General features: G+C 46.0%; 1 protein-coding gene across 4 annotated transcripts in view; it reads left to right on the top strand.

Annotated features, from left to right (window-relative positions):
* Positions 1–6,769: 6,769 nt before the first annotated feature.
* mtss2b (MTSS I-BAR domain containing 2b) overlaps positions 6,770–14,437 on the top strand; it is a 68,905-nt gene continuing 61,237 nt past the window's right edge. For all 4 annotated transcript variants that reach the window (XM_086190546.1, XM_086190537.1, XM_086190554.1 and 1 more), the window contains exon 1: positions 6,770–7,389. In XM_086190546.1, the coding sequence (XP_086046672.1) occupies positions 7,303–7,389 (87 nt within the window). In that variant the 5' untranslated portion in view covers positions 6,770–7,302. The remainder of the gene's footprint in view (positions 7,390–14,437) is intronic.

Genomic DNA, 14,437 nt, shown 5'->3' with positions numbered 1-14,437 from the left:
CCAAATGGGTACTGCCTGGTGTCATTTGGTGACTGATATTAGCAATATGTTACCAGCTGGAACAAACTGATGTGATATGAACAGCGGTGCAGAAATTACTGTTACCACAGATGTTCAGGGATGTATAAGTATATTAATATAGTGATAAATCAGTTATTTCAATGCAGACCTATAAAGCTCGGTGATTCCATATCATCAAATATAATCACATCCATTGTCATCTCTTGTGTGTTATACCAACGCAGCCTTTGACGCCTGTGTGAAGGGTCAACCACCGTTCCTCCAAATATGGACTTGTCCCCATTTGTCCGTGAACATGAGCGTCCCTTATTGAACCGATACGGACGCAATTTGTTCTGTATATTTAAGAATCAATGTCACGAGAGACGAGCGATTTACTTGAGGAGGGAGTCTTGCGTCTCTCCCTCTGGAGACCCTGGGCGACGTGCACGGGACGCCATGAGCAGTCCTTCTTCTGAGGACCAGGGAACGTTCTCTGAGGGACTTACATTGAATAGCAGCTACTGGGCTACTGCATGTGGTATTAAAATAACCAACACAACATGTAGCTGTGGAAGTTTGTCTCAAGTAACACAATGAAATGCAGTTTCTCTCTACGGTGTTTGGTTTTGATGTGAAGGCAAAGATAACCGTTTAAAGAGGACCATATGGGGTCTGCGGCCTTGTCTAAGCCCTGACCTGGAAGTGGATTTACGTTCATTTCCTGCTTGGCAGCTCAGTAAAAGAACCGTAAGCCCCTGGAGAATCCCCCTTCAGCCGGCCGTCTTACATAATGTCACCGATGTAGCTGGCCCTTCATTTGCTTAGGGGGCACAAAGAAAATATAACGGCAAAATAAATGAATATGTCAGCAGGCTGTGTTGTGCCTCAGGCATCAGTGGGAACAAGTACGCCAACAAATGGTGCCGTGGCTTTAAAAATGTTAAGGTTAAAGGGAAATTCCTGTGTTTTTCAACCTTGGCCTGGCTGTTTTGTCCTCAGGTTTCTATGAGATCTTGATCTCAGTGAGATTTTCTCATTGAATAAAGATTAAATGCAAGAAAGAGAGGGGAAAAATAAAAGCTGTTCTGGGCAAAATAATTAATAGGGACTAAACTGATGGGAATTGTTCCAAAATTGTGTAAGAACGCTCTGACTGAAAACCCCATGATGTGTTTGCGATTAGCACAGACGGCTCGGATCATTATCAGTGTCACTGAGACGGTTTCAGATTGGCTTCACTGTCTCTTCTAGTGTTATGTCTGACATGTCAAGCTGAATCTCCCAGGAACTGCTGCAGTACTGAGGGTTGTTTTCATGGAGGTGTTTGACCGTCACATCCGCCCGTATCGGGTGTGTTGTCATTGAAGCAGGCCCGGCTGACGGTAGCCAGCAGGTGACCTCACTCTCCAACACCTTAAGAATCAGGCTGCGACAGATGCTAGCACGCCGGGGTCCTGGCATCCTTGCTAGCCGTGGTCATGACTTTGAGTCTAGTGTGCGACTGAGCTTGTCCACATAATGCAGCTTTTCTTCTCAGTGGAAGATGTCAGATTTCAAGATGGTTTTGACAACACTGGTTAGACTGGTGGGTAGGTTTGGGCGCACAAAGCACACGGTTAGGTTGAAGTAAAGCTTGAGATTTAGCTTCAAACACATGCGCTTCTTTTTTTTGCTTTATTTTTATTATCAGGATAATCTTAGTGACACTGCTTTTATGATTTAAAAAAAAATGCATCATGAGAAGTGCACGTTTAATTTCCTTGAAAACCAGAGAACAAAATTTTAAATGTCTAAATAATTATTTTGTTAACCACAGCCCGTCTGACTCTGAGCTCAGAGAGAATAATTACCGCCGGGTGGTTGGACGAATTCGTGCATCAATCTGTGTTCAAACATCTCACTAAAAACAACTGGTTTTGTTACCAGAAACATGGCTGTGAATTTCCTCAAGTCTCCGTCCTGGCTCACAAGCTTTTGCATGATTTATAGTGTGTAACTTTTCATCGGTAGAAGTATGAAAAGTGAGTGGGAGCCAGATTCTGGAGCGGAGTGGTGGGGGGAACCAGATGGAGGAGTTTGCTTTGGAACACTTAAAAACTTCCATGATAAGACTCCTGATGGCTGTTACAGCTGCAGAGTAAACAACGGCACCAGTTTCAACACAGTTCAGTTCAGACCTTCAGCAGGACTAAGAACTGTTCGTACTTGGATTTCCTACCAACAGGAGAACTTTTCGAAAATAAAACCAAATCTTAAAAAGACGCAGGGACTGCACACTTACTCTTAAGTATTTTAATTGGACTGATTTTGTTTCCCTAACCTGTTTCAGCTGCTGCCGTCTTCAAGGTGTAAACTTCTATCTGGAAAACATCATATAAGGTTCTCAAACACCCGCGTTCCAGCTCAGTGAGTTGGTTCTCTGATCAGGATGTACAATTATACATTAATTTACAGGTGAGGTCCATCATTCTATTTATAAAAATCTGACAAATGAAGGAATGAGGAGAGAAAAAGTTGACTATAACACCAAATTGCTATATAATATAATATCGCAGTCCAACATATAATCAACTCTATATTAATTTCTGGGGCCCGTCTTCTATCTACATGAATGTAAGGTCTCGTCCGTGTTCCACTTGAGAGAAAAATTATCAGGAGAAATTCATTTTTGAAATTAGAGAAATGTTGCAATGCAAGTTTGTTTGAATGATGCATGACCACCCCCCACACCCCAACCCCACAAAAGATGATATTTTTAAAGACCCATTCAGCAGCAGACACTCTGTCTAATAACTGAAGGGTCACAAGTTCGATCCTCTCTTCCCCAATGTACTGAACCCCTGTCTGTTATATTGTGTGTGTGGGTGTGGGTGTGGGTGGGTGTGGATGTGGGGGTAAAAGGAATGTGGTTCCCCCAAAGTGCGAAAATCTTATCTTCAGCTGTTTGCACACAGGCAGGTTGAAGCCAGCACCTCCACCTCTTGTCCACTGTTTACTACAACTGTTCTGTGTGCGCGCGCGCCTGCTGTGGTGAGCATATTGAAGGTATGTCTGTTTCTATGTGTGTCCACGTGTGTGTTTTGCATGTTGTGACGTCTGTGTGTGTGTTTAGTCTGCGTGATGCGTCAGTAACTGGGGCAGAACTGATTGTTGCTGATGGCTGTAGGCAAGCACAGACCTACATTCTGCTCCACCATGCAGAGGAAGAGGAGGGGGTGCAGTAGGGTGATGAAGACTGGGGTCTCTCCTGAACTCATTTCCGTCACATCTCCCCTCTTAGTGCACCAGGACCCACCCTCACTTCTGCACTTGAGCTCTTGGATCTTCGGTCTCGTTGCTTCCACTCGTCAGTTTGTGTGGTCTGACACTTGACAGACGCAGAGACCTACGCAGCACCCGGATAGGAAGTGACTCTGGCAAAGAGGGAGGGAAAACGTGACTAGAAAAAGGAGAAAAAGAATAAATAAATGTGCTCTGTAATTTCCCAGGGAGTTGCATGCAGAAGGGCTGTGCATGGACTTTCAAACACGCACACACATGGATAAACATCCCATACAACACAAGAAAACAGATAGCCAGAGAGTTTAGACCACAGAGACCAGCTAGTTTAGCATAATCAGTGGTAGTGGGTGGGAAGGGCTAGCATAGCTTGTTCAGTTCATCCTTGAGTTCCAGTGGACATTTATGGCAAATCTGAGAGTCCCTTCCAGGTGTTCCTGAGATTTCATGTTAACAAGGCAACGTGTCAACACAGTTGAGAACAGCTGGATGTACAACCATGTTGGATCAAGTGTAGTTTAACGGACACTTTAAGCATCTGAGCAGGTAACGCCGGCACTGGCATGTCGCTCACATCTGCTGCGAATGGAGAACACAAGTGGCTGAAGTTGTGCTGCTTCCTCTCAAAAGAAGCGTCCAGTCATCGCATTTTGAGGTCAGCTGACATCTGACCCCTGATCCCAGCCTGGGATGCTGGTCATGGCAGATTCTGCTCTGCAGAGAGTGTGTGTGTGTGTGTGTGGGTGGGTGAACCCATCTTCACTACAAACTTTATTGGATGAATTCATTTAGTGCCCTAAGCTACAGTTCTCCAGGATTTCTCATCACTTCCAATTGTATTCTTTTTCTTGAATTACTGCAAATAAAACTAAATTCTAAAACAAGCAGAAGCCACACCTCTGACCTCCGTACCGTCTCAGTCCATTTCAGTTCATTTATCTCTTGAAATATGCAAATATACAATGGAAAAACACCTGTACCAGTAGTTTCATATCATGATGTGTCGTTTCTCTCCCTGTGAAAAGCAGTTGAGACGTTTGACGACTCCTGCTCTCAGGGGCGTCTACGATTCTGTTTCCCATAACAACCCAGGCTCACGGCAGAATGTGCACGAGGTACATTGAGCCGCTGTGGAAAACAGTATTTCCACCACAAGGGCCCAAAAAGAGATGCCAACATTTGAGGAGGACTGTTTTCTGTCGGCCTACGTCAACATCACTTGACCTTCATGATTCCCCCTGCAAAAACACAGGCTGACTCTCTGTTCATCATCAGCATAAAATTCAGTATTTAAAGATCTTTACGAAATTTTTTTAAAAAAAGACATTTTTTGCTGTCTTTGGTGAGCAAAGGTTTTTGATCGGACCTACTTGTATATTGTTTTAATCATTCATGTTTTTGTATGGAGGGGAAAAGTATCACCTATACTAGATAGTACTCACCATCAAACATGTACTGCCACTGCTGGTACTGAGAAACTGACTTGAGGGTCGGATCACCCTGATGAAATGGCGCATTTGTGATCGTCCATTTTGTCTGACAACATTAGGAAAGTCTGAAGAGGCGTGTGATTAAAATGATTCATCCACATTCGTTAGCAGAGAGCTAACTAGAATTAGCCAGTTTAGCTGATGTTTCCCCTTTACGTGAATGTGAGTGCAACTAAGTTTTATGTGCGACTAAAACACAGTTGTAAGCATTGTATTAAATGTCTCAAGCGACCCTAAATTCTCCACACGGCACCTTTAATCAATCAGAGCTCTGACCGCGTAAGATGTGTCAAAAGTTGATCATGATTTCAGACAGTTGTTTATCTGGGTGTGTGACATCTTTGAATGGAAACCAGGTCCACGGTGAGGAATGCAGTAGACCTCGTCAAATTGATTTAACCTGGCTGGAATTTGTCTCAGCTGTTAATACACCGCCACTGTTTTCATGACTCTTTGAAGCTTGGCTGGTCTGATCCTGTTCAGGGAACGGCCTCGTGGGACCCACTGAGCACCAAAGGAGCTTCTGTTGCTCAGTGAATCCGTTCTCAATTCTCTGACACTCTTCAGAGAGCCAGAAAATCTGCTGGGTGTTACGGTGGCCAGCGAGTGTGTGAACGGACACGGAGGTAAGATGAGACGAGATGTTCTGTGTATCTCAGAACACACAGACACACAGGAAGTTTTGATCCAGGACAGGAGGCACATCATGATGTCTTTTCCCGGTTTGCTGCATCTTGGAAGATGCTCTCCTCTTCCCCGTCCGTCCGGGCCGTGTGTGGTCAGTGTGTCTAAAATGTGAATGTCTGGATATTTAAATTCACGTCTGTAATTTTCTGTGGAGTTTATTTGTTGTTGAAGCAGAGAAGCACAACACACAACAGCTTCACCGGCTGCTGCATTTACACCGGCACCATATGGTTTTGGAGGCATTTTGTTTTTGTGCAAATGGGTTGTTGACTGGGATTTAGTCGTTTAGCTCTGCCTGTCAGAGGAAATCCTGATCTGTTCTTCCTCAGAAAACACACCACACTCAAATAGATGCCAGAGTGCCAAAAATGCTTGTTGTTCATTTTCACTTTGTTAGTCAAAAGATGCACTTCTGTCCTCCCAAAGACCAAAACTCTTCTTTCCAGGTAGCAGCCGTACCTGTGAGGTTCTCTCACTTTTTTTGTCTTTTAATTTCATTTGAGTGTGAATGCAGGACTCAGTCCTGCAACATTTATGTGACAGGGACAGGACCTCTATGTTGATGTGGGCCAGGGGTCACCAAAAACGTTTCAGTTCATCCTGGAGTCCTAGAGGACATTTGATCTTAATTTGAACCAATTAGGTTCTACATCCTGTTCATGAGAAAAAAAAATGAGTTGAATGGACAAGAAAACCTGGAGACATGATGCTTCCGCGCTCTGGCTTTCTTTCTCCAATAAAGGAGAAGGTCACGCCTCCCTGAAACGCCATCATCACATAGACGGCCAGCATCTTCAGTAGCCCTCCCCTAAATATCCTACATATTGACCTGACATTTATAGCAAGACTGCTTCTTCCTTCCTCTCTTCAATGGGGGGGGGGGCAGAACCAGATCCATGTCACACTAAAATATGTGTCATGTGAAAAGTGCTTCAGGAGATCACCCAGGATTTAGTTGTGACCTTAAAGCAGATCAACAGAGGTGGTGACACTAAATATTGTGTGTCAGCCACCGAAAGACGCATGACACTCCTGCACGCCATCTTATATGTGCAGTAACACACTCAGATTATATGTGTGTGTGTGTGTGTATGTGTATATATATATTTATGTATAATATATAACTCAATGAAGAACGAGCAAAGACATGTTTAAATGATTGATCAGGGTCATCAGGACACATTCTTACACACTTCTGGTGGCTAAATGTGTGTGTGTGTGTGGGGGGGGGGGGGGGCATGTGACAGAACGTCCTGAGTGGTCCAGCCTCCTTTTTGGACTCTCCTCTCATGGATCGTGTTACTGGCTGTTCTCCCCGCACCGCTGAGCCCACCGCCTCTGCACCAATCACAGCCGGACTCAACGCACATGCACGCACGCACGCACACTCACACACACAGACAACGCCACCCCTGACACATAGCTACACACACACACACACACACACACACACGCTCGGCGTTACGTTACCTCCGGTTCCTCGGGTTCTCCGCGTAGCGCTGCTGGCTGCGCCGAGATGAGCGTGGTGGCCCCGGTACCATCTGACAGTCTCGCCGCCTGACGGAGAGAGAGAACCATCCTCCTCCTCTCACCACCATCTTCACTCCGCTGGGAGAAGACCGTCTATTTCGGCATCTCTCCTCCTCCTCCTCCTCCTCCTCTTCCTCTTCACGCCGCATCCCTCCGCTGTCTCTCTGTTTCAGAGGAGCGACCGAAGAGGGAAGCTTCTGATACTGTGGGAATACATTTTTATTTTTTATTTTTTTGTTTTGCCTCTCTATTCTGTTTCCCCCCGGCTGGGTCTGGTAGCGCGCTGTCGGTGCGCGCCTGTAAATTCCGGTGAATGGTGGATTTGGCAAACATGGAGACGGTGGAGAAGGAATGCGGGGCCCTCGGGGGTCTTTTCCAGGCGATTGTCAACGACATGAAGGTAAATACAAGCTTGTCCTCGGTTATCATGGCACATGCCCCCCACCCTTCCACCCCCTCCCCGGGAGTAGCCGCACAAACACACATCTACGGGCAGGCTTTTGTTGGTATGAGGGTCTATTTAGATTAAATATAGTGATGCGGTCCCGTCCCCCCCTCACCCCCACCCCCATCCATTCTCAGAATATTGGCTGCACATGTTTGTGTCCTTGCTTCCATTATCGGACATCGTTTGTGTGTGTGTTTTTTTTCTTCTTCAGTCCATCAAAATAAAAGTAGCACCGTAGATTTAGTTCGAATACCCCCCCCCCCCCCCCCAAAAAAAAAGAAAATCTGTCAGGTTTTTCCTCGCGGACACCTGAGAGGGTGCTTAATCATCGTCGTCGCCCCCCCCCCCCCCTTTTTTAATCACGCAGCTCATGACAGACACGCATGTTGTATCCCCTCTAAATGGGTCCGTGCGTCTCAGTCAAGAGTGCGGCGTCATTGATTTTCTGTCAGGCTGATCTGGCAGGGAAACATGAAGGCGTGAGAAGCCCGCAGCCGTCAGACACCTCATCCTCCCTGTCCGTCTGTGTGTCAGAGTCCTTCAGCCAGTCTCCCTGCAGCTGGAAGCCTCCAGCAGTTCTTCAGCAGCTCCCCATTTCAAACAGCTGCTGCTGAAGATGTCTCCTGTCCCTGCAGCTCCTCCTACCACCACCTTGCTCCCTTTGTCCCTCTGGAATGTCCCCGCATCCCCATCATGGTTGACTCCAGATTCACGTGTGGCTCAGTTTATCGAATACAAAAACAAAAACCTCACTTGAACAGGTTCTTTCCTCTTGGGTGCGCTGCACATTTTATCGCTGTCTGTACGACCCCAAATGTTAGAGGTCACCGCCGGTGCTACAGTCTGCGAGCTCTAAAGGGAGATTACTGGATCTCCATTGTTACAGTGAAACACGTGGGAGCGGGAAAGTCGGCCTCCAACATGCATCTGAGTTTCTCCAAGAGTGACATCTGATATTTGATCAGATCGTTTCAGAGGAGTTGACAGGAGCAGAGTGGGGGTGTTGTGGGGGGGTGGGGGGGTGGGGTAAGTAAAGCCAGTGCTGTCCCTCTCTCATAAAACGTGCTAAGCTGATTTTAGACATCATTTTCAAGTATGCATTGTTAGCCTGTTTCTGCTAGCGGGCCGCCTTCTTCTATGCTCCTCTTTCTCCTGAATATTTGCTACATTTATTGGCGCATAAAAGCCTCCAACTGTGAATGAGTGGATTAGCGTGAAACTGGCAGCAGGGACGTCTTAGCGTGCGTCCTGGTGCATGAGATAGGAACCAGAAGAAATGGGACACTTTTACTGCATGCCCTCAATATTCCACTTTCAGTATGCTGCCCATGTTCCGAAAATTCACTCTAGGGTTGCAATATTAATGGAAATTGTTATCTGACCAGCTGCAGTTTTAAAGGAAGCTGCACTATTTGTCCCAGGCTAATTGTGTCAGTTTAGATGCAGCATCGCGGCGCTGCAGAGGCGTCCTGCCTCCATCACAACCTACAGACTTCAGTAAACATCGAACCCTGCTCTGGTTTGTTTCTGTCGATGAAAATTAGAATAATGATGTGCAAAATTCCCTCTCATGTTTCATCACATCACTACTGCAGTATCAGTCAGCTTTTAGGTAGCGTCTAGCGACTAACATGGATAAGGAACATGAGAAACGCTGACCTGAGGTGCGTCTTCTGAATGCACACATGGCTCCAGAATGTTCCTACAACTCCCAGATCATTGGCTGTCAGAGTGTGCTTCATTCATAAAAAGGCCAAGTTTTCTCTGAGATCAAAAGAAGTTTTGAGACTTTCAAGATCATCGTCTCTCATCAGCCCCACTTTGAGTCCTGGAGTGTGACTGCAGTTGTTTGACTTACCAAGCGAACGTCAAGCTTTAGCTAACGCTTCAGTGACTGCGACAGTCTTGTTCAGCCACTTGTCGGCAACCCATATTTTAAGACCCATAAAAAGACTTCAAAATTAACAAGTTGTGATATTTATGGATGCGTTTTAAGCTTTAGAGCAAAATGTGACCTCATCTTGAGAATCATCTTGTTTCAAGTTTCTGACTCATTCAAAAATGGACTTTGTGACGAGGGAACAGGACGTGCCGCTCGCTTTACTTCCAGGGGTTTAAAACTCAATCCAGCATCAGACTATTACGTGTTTTGTGTCAGGTTTGTGTCCTGAGCACTTTCAGACCTACAACTTTGCATGTCAGGCTCTAAGAAGTAATTGAAATTGATAAGAGAGTGTGATGCAGCGCAGACTGAATTATCATCCGTGCTTGAACATTCAAATGTGTGTGTGTGTGTGCGTGCGTGCGTGCGTGTGCGCTGTATCATGACATGCAACAACCATCTCTAAGAAATCAATGAATCTCAGTAGCTACGACTTCCCCCTGATTATTTCAACAATTGGTCATCTAATGGGCAGCAGACTGGTCCGCTGACGCCATCCAGGAGACGTGCAGCACCGAGTCCGACGTGCGCTGGATACAAGTTGTTTTTTCTTTTCTCAACACTGTCTTTAGGTAAGTAAGAGGTCGGTGGGTAAACACAGTCCAGTTCATAGAATGTGACATCATCGCACTGCGATTGGTTGGCGTTGGTGTTTGGCGCCGCCCCTCAAACAACAGTAGAATGAGCCTATCGAGGCCTGCCAAAGGATTCCAGATTGATGGGGAATCATTACTTTGCCAAGTAGAACCATTTTGAGATGACAGAGACGAGTGAAAATGTCCATCCCTTCAGTTTGGTTGCATAGCAACATGGGCACCTATGACACAGCATCTGTGCTGCTCCTCAGCAGAGTGCAGGTTGCAGCTGTGACACACAAAGACATAAAAGGGTACTGATGCATATCAGAGTCAAAGTTAAAGCAGATAGATCGTCATCATATTTTCCTGTGGGAAAGAGAATAACTTGGACTGCGTCTTGTCTCATGAGCCTGAAGCCAAACCTACAGTAATGGTGTATTTCTAGCAACAGTGGAGATTTTAATAAGCTTTTACATGGAGACGCCGCTGAAATGCCCCCGTGGCTACAGAGCAGCATGTCAGACTGTTTTTTTAGAGAGCGGTGGTGTCTGCTGACTCTTGACTCCTCCAGAAAGGCCTGTGAGCGTCCTCTCGATCAGACCTTCTTACATTAACTAACTTTTAATGCAGAGCGTGACGTTCAAGAAGGAGGTTCCCTCCGAGCACGTCTGGGTCCTTTCTGGAGGAGCTATGCAGCCGTGGGCCTGTAGTACGATGATTTTAGGTTCTCTTTCCGTCTGTCATGTTCTTGTTCACACGATATCTCAGCAACGCCTCCAGAAATTTTCTTCAAATTCAGCTCAAACGTCCACTGGGAATGAAAAATGCACTGAAAAGATTTTGGTGGTTAAAGGTCGAGGTCACAGTCACGTGTTTGTGATTTCTGTCCCGTTCTTATCGACGCTGTCTCAGGAATGCCTCGAAGGACTGACTGACGGAAAGAGTACAACTGCAGTGTGGTTTCTTGTAGCATTCACACCACCAGGAGTGAAGTGATGTAAGCCAGCGGTCAGTGTTACATTATTGTGGTGCGTGTGGTCACTGTAGCAGCCACATCGGTCGGTCCATGTCTGACTCACTGCGACCTCACCTTGACCTCTTGCCTGTTGTTTCCTTCCCTCTTTATTCTGCACCAGTCTCATCGCTTCTTGCTCCCACGCCATTGGTCCCTGCAGGTCCACCCTCGTGACTTTAAAACAACTTTCTTTCCTAAGAAGCTGGTTTGCAAATGTGAACCCATCCTACCAGGCTTGAGCTCATCTGGTTGTGTCCTCACCAGAAATGGTCAGACTCGTCCGTGTTCGCAGCGGACGCGTGACTGCGGCTCCTGAAGATGTGAGCGCAGATGCTGCTGCAGCTGTGGTTTATCAGAGAGTGGAGAGCGTTCATCATTTGAAAGAAGAACAAATGATGAGCCCAGGTTTGTCTGATTGTTGATGTGTTTGGTGCAGTCTGTGATAGATGGTTCAGTCCATCATCGCCCTGTAAATTTTGCGTGTGTTTATATGGGAACTTCTCAGATGGTTCTTAAAGAGACGGTGACCATCAAAGCAAACGCTAAAGACTGGAGAAATCTAGTTGGCAAATGTAGCTCAGTTTAAAGTTCATGCTTAGCTCAAAACCGACTCTTTACCTGGCGTATGTTTCTTGTCAGTCTTCACTCTCCACCCTTGTGCTGGAACATCTCTCATCCCTGCGGAACGCAGAGCTAGAAAACTTCCCTGTGGTCAGAAAGTAGCAAACATCTCTGACACAACAATACAGACACAAACACAGCAACCGACAAAAAAAAACGATCAATGAGCTTCAACTTTCTCTTCGCTGCCCCTCTCTCTTTCTCTCATACTGACTCAGTTTTCATCTATTATTCAGTTGCTTCCTAATGGCCCCCTTGTTAATGTTATCCAGCTTACTCCGAAATATATGGGTCACTACAACCTGGGCCAAAAACACTACTGGCCCAGTCTGAGATGGAGGCATTCCTGAATCCCCAAGGAGGCACTAAATTAGGGCCAGTGAGAGGCTGAGAATCATCATCAGCCTTGAAACACACTTTCTCTGTCCGTCCCAGCGGACAAAATATAAAGAACAAGTACATTTGCTCATTCGCTAGTTCAACAACATAGTGGGGGGAGAAAAATGCAGCTGCGTCTGCCGGATCCCAGACCCCTGCTAGATCTGCGTCCCTGGATGTCCCTCAGCTTTAAACGTTGAATGAGGCAAAGTGTTGACTAAATGAAGAGTAAGCTGAATGGGATCGAGAGCTGTTGCAGTCACAAGTGTTGAAATGATCTCATGTGCAAATTCATTCTCACACAATTTTTGATCCCACTATTTAGTCTCAGACAGGAAGCCAAGTCTGATGGGGGTCAGTCAACCCTCCTGACATCTAGACCTGTCAATCACCCATACGAGCGAAGACTGAAGAGGTCACAATGGATATCAGGAGTTACAAATGCCCGCCAGTCTTTCCTCCCGAAGAACTAAGAACACATTTGTGCCTGAGAACATTTCAGAGGCTCACTGATCCAAAAACCCCAGACCATCATCAGATACGAAACTATGAAGTTCAATCAAAATATCAGTGAGAATGAAAATACCACAAAGTACTCCCAGGAATCTGTGCAAAAAAAAGTGCAAGAGAAGCAGTCGCCGTGGTGACTAATGTTCAGGGTCTTTTAAGGGAATTAAGCATTTTACAGTAAGACCCGTTGCATATGCCGATATATGAGCTGGGATTTGGAGGCATTCTTCGTTTGCATGTCATATTTAGAAGTGTAACAAGTCTGAGTTTTTATTTCAGGTTAAGAGTTTCTGGCTTGTAGCCTCTCGTCTGTTCACGGTCACATGTGGAAACGCGCTAGCTTTTAGCTAGCGGGTAGACTGCTCACAAGTGACATAACTCGCTCGACGTCCCCACAAAATCCCGTAAAATCAATAACTTTTCTTTCATGAAGGCTCATTTATCGAAATTGCACCTGTAAAGTCTCATGGTGTGAAAGTTAAACCGTAGGGAAACAACGACAGCAGACTTGAGCTCTGCACTGGGTCTTGCTAACAAGGCAAGCTAATCTGAATTTGCATGGCCGCATGTAATCAGGACTATTAGTGGATTCAGAACATTGTCTCAAAGAACAGAATGTTAGTGGAATATTAAGTGGATGTAAATGTAGTTGGTGTTGCAACAATATTCCTCAAATTTCTACAAGTGTAACTGTCTCTACAGTTGCATGGTATTGAGGATTTTCGATCATGAATGATATCAGCAGAAAGGCCAGAGATATACTTGCTCCTTTAACCATGTGTCATTTACCTGCGCACGTGACTGGAAGATTCCACTGGAAGGCGCATCAGACAGATTCTGATTCTTGTGAAACCACAAAGTAGGAGGATTGTAAACATGGAGACCCAAGAGGTTTTCAATGTTTTACTAAGTCTGTCAAACACCATATATTGTGTGGAAACGTGGTCTCAGTGGACCAGTGATTGATGAAGCGGCCCAGCCTGCTCACGCGTCTGATGAGCGGTGGACAGTCCTCAGCACCTGCGCCGTCTCTTCTCCAGTTTTCCGCTGCGCTCAGATGTAACGGTCTCGGACCTGTTTCCGTTTAGGCCTGCAGGTTTTCACGTCAACCTCCAAACTTTAAACTTAATACAGAAACCAGTGTTTATGTCACGCCTGCTCTTCTTCTGATAAGCATGTTTGTCACTGAGAGATGCAGGTAATCGCAGTCTTCTTTAACTTCTATTCTAAACTTAGCGCCACTGTTGTCCCTGCTGTGCTGACCCCTGACCCTGTCACATCCCGGCTGCCCCTACACTGCCCCTACTGTTTATGTGAGCGTCGCATCTTACAGACAAGTTTTGTTCATTTTTGAGGACCCGCACGACCAACGCTCCAACGCAGGATACACGAGGCAGCCGCCATGTACAGGCGCCGTTTGAAATCAAGTACTGAGTCCCTGATGCAGGCTGCGTGCTGTGTGTCCAGGAGGCTGCTGCGAACTGTGGCAGATGCTGGGTCCGGCTTCACGCAGTAAAACAAAAACACTGTCCATCAGCAGACATCTCTGTCAGAACACATAATTAAAAACACGCTCATGAGCTGACTGCCATCGAATGCAAACATCAGCAGATCGGCTGTCTAGAAAGCACTTTTCCTTCCTCTTTCCCCATCATCTTCCTCCTTCTCATCCTGCTCCTCCCAGCTCCTCCTTTCCTCTTTCCTCACTCTAGATTCCTTGTGTGTGTGTGTGTGTGTGTGTGTCTTTAGTGCTGACATGAGAGTTGTGGAGATAAGATGGCACACTGACAACTGCTGATTCATGACCAGCATTGAAAAAACAAAAAGTAATTTAAAATATACTTTGTGTATGAAATCACCTTATGTGCGCATCGTGCGTGTGTGTGTGTGTGTGGTCACTGTGTAGTTGACTGCCAGCAGTGTGTGTCCCTGGAGGCTGTTTGGGAACTCTCTTTC

The sequence above is a fragment of the Aulostomus chinensis genome, chromosome 2, assembly GCF_037954235.1.
Source record: "Aulostomus chinensis isolate RoL2024-O1b breed Wild chromosome 2, RoL_Achi_v1.0, whole genome shotgun sequence".
Lineage (NCBI taxonomy): Eukaryota > Metazoa > Chordata > Actinopteri > Syngnathiformes > Aulostomidae > Aulostomus > Aulostomus chinensis.
Note: the sequence above shows the minus strand (reverse complement) of the source record. Positions and strands in the feature narration are given on the sequence as shown.